At 49.7% G+C, this 6000-nt stretch overlaps 1 protein-coding gene across 3 annotated transcripts in view; it reads left to right on the forward strand.

Annotated features, from left to right (window-relative positions):
* The window catches only part of INCENP (inner centromere protein), a 30384-nt gene extending 24709 nt beyond the window's left edge, over nt 1-5675 (forward strand). For all 3 annotated transcript variants that reach the window (XM_049892197.1, XM_049892196.1, XM_049892198.1), the window contains 4 exons: nt 322-400; nt 558-665; nt 1829-1979; nt 3474-5675. In XM_049892197.1, coding sequence (XP_049748154.1) covers nt 322-400; nt 558-665; nt 1829-1979; nt 3474-3688 — 553 coding nt within the window. In that variant the 3' untranslated portion in view covers nt 3689-5675. The remainder of the gene's footprint in view (nt 1-321; nt 401-557; nt 666-1828; nt 1980-3473) is intronic.
* The last annotated feature ends 325 nt before the right edge of the window (nt 5676-6000 follow it).

The following is a 6000-nucleotide window of genomic DNA, read 5'->3' on the forward strand; positions in this document are numbered from 1 at the left end:
TAACACGGATTATCTCATTGAATTCTGGTGATGACCCTGGAAGAGAGGAGTTCTGATCCCATTGTACAGAAGAGAAAAGTGAGGCCTGGAGACTTGAGTTGCAGGGAAGAGTAGGGGTCAGATTTTGGTGGACTCCAAAGCTGGGCTCGACTCCTGCTCCTTCAGCCCTCTGGATGAAGCGCAGCTGTTGACTCTAAGCCAAGGTGTGCGTTCTGCCGTTCCATTTTCCCAGGCGGGTCCTGGTGGGCCTCCTGGCTTCCCTGGAAGGGACAGAGCCTGGCCTTCAGTTCCTGCTCTGACGGGCTCTTGCTTGGTTTTCAGGGAGGCTCAGGAGAGGGAGAAGGCCCTGCGGCTGCAGAAGGAACGAATGCAGAGGGAGCTGGAGGAGAAGAAGAACAAGGTAAGGGGTGTCCTCTGAGGGGCTGGGAGACTGACTGGGGAGGCATGATCTGCTGACTCCTGGTGCAGGAGCTGCCTCGCTGCCATGCTGTGTGGCACTGGAGGAGGGAAGGGCACACCCTTGGCTTTCTAACACCCCTGCTGGTGCTGGGCTCCAGGAAGAGCAGCAGCGCCTGGCTGAGCAGCGGCTGCAGGAGGAGCAGGAGAAGAAAGCTAAGGAGGCAGCAGCGAATAGCAAAGGCCCGAACGTGACCATGGATGTGCAGGTGAGGCTGGCCCCAGAGCTGAGACGGCCCTGCTCTGATTATTCTCTTCCCTGTAGCCGGGCAGCACGGACTGCATTAGGACCCTAAGAAAGAGAAAGGATACAGTTGACCTCATTGGTTTTATTAGTCTTGATGCATATATTCTTTCTTAATCTAAAAGTAGAATTTGTTGTAAAAAAACAACTGAACTTTCTAAGAGTCTAAAGCTAAAAAAAAGTACTCAGAAGTAAATTCTGTTAAACCTGGTATGTATACTTCTAGATTTTACATATATAACCATTTCACACACACAGTTGTGGGCACACACACACACATGCATGTGTACGCACATATTTTAGAATGACTATAGAGTATACATAGCATTCGGCTGCATGATTTTTTTTTTCCCTTAATGTAGACATCTGTCTATGTCAGCATGTATGGCGCCTATTTTTAATGGCTGTGTAGTATTCCTTAGAGGAGCCCTGGTGGCTCAGTGCTCATGTGCTTGGCTGCTAACTGAAAGGTCAGTGGTTCGAACCTACCCAGTGGCTCTGTGGGAGATAAGACCTGGTGATCTGCTGCCATAAAGATGACAGCCTTGGAAACCCTGTGAGGCACTTCTACTCTGTCCTATAGGGTGGCTATGAGCTGGAATTGACTCCATGGCAACGGGTTTGATTTCGGGTCTTTTCATGTGTAGTGTTTGGATGCAGCAGAATTTCTTTAGCCAGCCCTTCTTGTTGAGCATTTAGGCCATTCCTGGTGTTTTGTGGTTAGAAACAAAACATAGTATGAGGAAGGATTTTCACTGCAGCATAGTTTAAAATGTTGAAAACTTGGAAATTAGCCAAATGTTCATCTGTAATGGATGGTTAAATTACAAATCACGGAGTGTCCAGTGGAACAGCCTGGGGCCGTTAAAAAGACAGAGGTGAATCTATACCTGCTGAGCTGGGGTGGCGTTTGCAACGTACTTTAACAAGTGAAAGGATACTAGAGAGGAGTGTGTGTGGTTTGACTCGTTGACACTGAAAAGTGGGCCCTGGACATTTTCATTTTGCTCGTGAAGTGGGGGTGGTGACAACAGCCCTGATGCCTCCTGGTTCTGCCTCTGTACACTGGCCCCCTGGGGTGCAGGAAGCAGGGGGAGGAGAGCTGATGGCCACATTGATCTTTTCCAGTCTCCAGTTTGTACCTCTTATCAAATGACTCCACAAGGGCGCAGGGGGCCCCCCAAGATCAACCCGGATAACTATGGGATGGATTTGAACAGCGATGACTCCACTGATGATGAGGCCCACCCTCGGAAACCCATCCCTGCCTGGGCCAGCGGTAAGCAGCGCCCAGAGCTCCCCAGGAGACTTGGGTTCCACCTGTGCCTTCTAGGACACTGGAGGCGATGGGAGGTTATTGTGCCCGGGGGCTGGAGACTTAAGGTGTTGGCCTGGGCACCGAGCCTCCAGCAGGCTTTGGGCATGGGGCCAGGGAAGGTTGGGCCCCTGGGGCCAGTGGGCTCATCTGAGGACCAGACCTTCAGGGTTGTGCTCTTTTGTTGTCAACAACTGTAGGAATTGAGTCTGGCCCTGGGACAGGGATCGTCCTGGGTATTCTAGCTTGGACTGTAGGCCCCTCGGAGGAATCCTGCCCAGCAGGATGATGAGACTGGATCCAGATACACAGCTGGGGGCGGGAATAGTGCTAAGGTGGTAATGGGTTTAGGCTAAGAGCTGGAGCTGGGAGTTCCAGCTGGCTGGAGAAGGCAGAAAAGGCCCTGAGGAGGACGGGGGGCAGTGCTTGGGCAGGGTTTGACCCCAGAGTTGACTGGCCCCAGCATTGAAACAGGAGTGTGGTGAGTGTGACTGTGCTGCTTCAGGCCTAGGAGCAAGGCCTGCTGGGAGTGGAGTGGACAGCCAGTGCACGCAGTGGGTGCTCTACTAATTTTGCTGAGCTGGAGGCCAGGATGGGGTGCAGACCCCTGTCCCAGAGGGAAAGGCCGGGAATCCCACAGAGGGTCAGGGCCCTACAGAAGACCCTCTCTTATGAATTTCCCTTCATTTGAATCAGTAGTCTGACTTGGTCTCCTTAACTGCTGGTGTCAATTTGTGAGGGAGGTGGCAGCGGGCAGGGGTCAGTGTGGCTCTGTTGCTGAACATCATAGTTGTCTGTAGACAGCTTACCTCGCCTGTGAAACGGGGTGACAGTAACCCCCACCTGAGGGGGTATATTGAGGACAAAATGAGCTGTACAGTAAGACCTGTGAGAACCAGAACCTATGTAAGGCGGAAACCTCTCAGAGAAGGAAAACGCAAATATTTGCCACTAAAACAACTGATAGAAAAGTGGTGAGACTGCACCCTATCAAAGGTGGAAAACTTGTGAGACCCAGAAAAACAAGGGAGTCCCGTCGCGTTTCGGCTCTCACAGGTTTCACTGGATGTGGAAAGCATTTGCAACCGTGCCTGGTACTGAGCAAGCGCCAGGCGTGTGTTTCCTGCTCCTGATGCCTAGGGTCCTCGTCACCTTGTTGGCAGGGCTGTACACCTCCATAGCTTCAGCCTGGTTGGGGAGAACAGGTGCCTCCTTCCCGGGTAGTCGTGGGGTCCAGGGCCTGGCCCACATAAGCCTTTGAGGACTCGTGTTTAGGTTAAGCCACCAATGAGAATGTGAAATAAGAGTGTTATCAGGGGTTGGTGGTGAGGAGGCAGGAGGAGGCCTCCATGAGCCTGCTGGGGCAGAGGGTGACAAGGGCCTGTGGGTGGGGCAGGGAGAAGAGGGGCTCATGGAGAGCCACAAGGCAGTGACCTGCCCTCCTGTGTCCCCCTGCAGGCACCCAGCTCAGCCAGGCCATCATCCACCAGTACTACCACCCCCCAAACCTTCTTGAGCTCTTTGGGACCATTCTCCCACTGGACTTGGAGGACATCTTTAAAAAGAGCAAGCCTCGCTACCATAAACGCACCAGCTCTGCCGTCTGGAACTCGCCACCCCTGCAGGGCACCAGGGTCCCAGGCAGCCTGACCTACAACCTGAAGAAGTACTGAGGCCGCCTATGGGCCTTCTCGGGCAGTCTCAGCCCCTGCCTGTGTCTGTCTGTCTGACTCTGTATTGGTCTGGTGCCCTCCCACCTGTGTTCCATCCCTGAGGGTTTAGTCAGGTAGATAGAAATGTCCTCTGTGTGCCAGGTGTTTCTACTGCAGGTGGAAGGTGACCTCAAGCCTCTTTGGAGGCTGGGCTTGGTGGGTGGCTGGGAAGAACCAGCCCCAACCCCGCCTGGCCTGCAGGCAGCACTCTGTAAATAGGTTGTTATAATTCAGCTGACTTTTAGCCTCTAGTATTTGAAAGCTAGATTAATAAAGTATATTCTTTCAAGCCTGCTGTGGATATTGTGAAGACTGGGGGCCTCACCTTAATGCCCTGGGCCCTGGCCCTGCTGCTCTGTGTCTTGGGCCCCTGGGTAGCTTGGAGGACCAAGACACTGCTCCTTCACCTGGGGTATGTGTCAAGATCACCTGGGTGTCCAGGTGATACTTGTTCAGTATACCTGACTGGCAATCTCAAACGTTCCTAACTTCCCCAGTATCTTTATACAGCCCCTGGACAACCCTGGAGATGCACTGGTCTCTTCAGTTACTTTCAGGGCAGGTGCAGACGCTTCCTGTTTTTGTGGGTCGGGAGGAAGACCTGAGGAGGAGATCAGGAGACCTGGGCTTTTTTTTTTTAATGATTTATTTTTGTCATTGAGAATATACACAGCAAAAATACACTAATTTGACAGTTTATACATGTACAATTCAGGGGCATTGATTACATTCTTAGAGTTGCACGACCATTCTCATCCTGTTTTTTGAGTTGTTCCTCCCCCACTAACATAAACTCACTGCCCCCTTAGATTCCTATCTAATCTTTCTAGTTGCTATTGTCAAGTTCATCCCATATAGATAGTTCTTAAAAGAGCATAATGCTCAAGGAAGACATTTGTTACTAGTTAAGTTAAACTATTGTTTGGTTTTAAGAAGATTTCAGGGGCTATTTTTAGTCTGGAAACCCTGGTGGCATATTGGTTAAGTGCTATGGCTGCTAACCAAAAGGTTGGCAGTTCAGATCCACCAGGTGCTCGTTGGAAACCCTATGGGGTAGTTCTACTCTGTCCTATAGGGTCACTATGAGTCGGAATCGACTCGATGGCAACAGTTTTTTTCTTTTGTTTATTTTTGGTTTAAGGTTCAATGATTATCTCAGGACAATAGTTTCAGGGGTTCAACAAGCCTCCATGGCTCCAGAAAGTCTGGAGTCCATGAGAATTTGAGATTCTGTTCTACATTTCCCCCTTTCTGAACAGGATTCTTCTATAGAATCTTTGATCAAAATGTTCAGTAATGGTAGATGGGCACCATCCAGTTCTTCTGGTCTCATGGCAAAGGAGGCAGTTATGTATGGAGGCAGTTAGCCACACAAGACCTGGACTGTTGATATAGCTCTGCCTTAGACAATCCCTCAGCCTCCTGTGCCTCTGGCTACCCCCTTGCTGCATGGCTGGTGAAATGACTTGAGAAATTGTGTCTGCTGCTGAAGGTGAAATCTGATCCGAAAGGGCCTCTTGAAAATGCCTTGGTACCATAGCTTGCAGGCAGTGAGATGTTTCCCCCAACAAAGCCAGGAAGCCACTTGTCCAATGCTTAGTACCAATTTAAGGCAGCTTGGTTCTGTCCACTAGCAGCCTGCTGGGTTCTAAATGTTTGAGGGTTGGCGCTTGCCATCTCCAGCCCCTATAATGGAATGGCAAATTATGACCACATCAAGCTGTAGTCAGTTTTTGTAAATAAAGTTTTATTGGAGCACACCCATGCCTGTTCATTTGCCTATTGTCTATGGCTGCTTCTCTGCTAGGAGGGCAGAGTTAATGTCCTGCAAAGCTGAAAATACTCTCTGCCCCTTTGCAGAAAAAGTTTGCCGACCCGTGCTTTAGGACAAAATAAAGGCTAAATATAAGAGTGTACAAGTGAGGAAATAGCACATACCCATGACTGAAGGCTGGAAGATTTTACCCATGCAAAGAAAAACGTTTTATGGTTTATTCAAATATGGTGTACAATTCCAGTTCTATATGATATCCTCTGACTAGAACCTGTTGAGTGAACTGGTGAGTGTGTCTTTGCCAAAAGCCACAATGTCAAGATATCACCTATTGTAGCATATTTATTTAGTGCTTGGGAAAAAGTTGTTATTCGGAAACAAAGGTAGCTCTAGCTGCTCTTCATTCTCATCAGTACTTGGTATTGCTAGTATTTTTTAGCCATTTTAATAGGCGTGTAGTGGTATCTCATCATGGTTCCCTAATGGTTAATGATGGTGA

This window comes from Elephas maximus, chromosome 7 (genome assembly GCF_024166365.1).
Source record: "Elephas maximus indicus isolate mEleMax1 chromosome 7, mEleMax1 primary haplotype, whole genome shotgun sequence".
Taxonomy (NCBI): Eukaryota; Metazoa; Chordata; class Mammalia; order Proboscidea; family Elephantidae; genus Elephas; species Elephas maximus.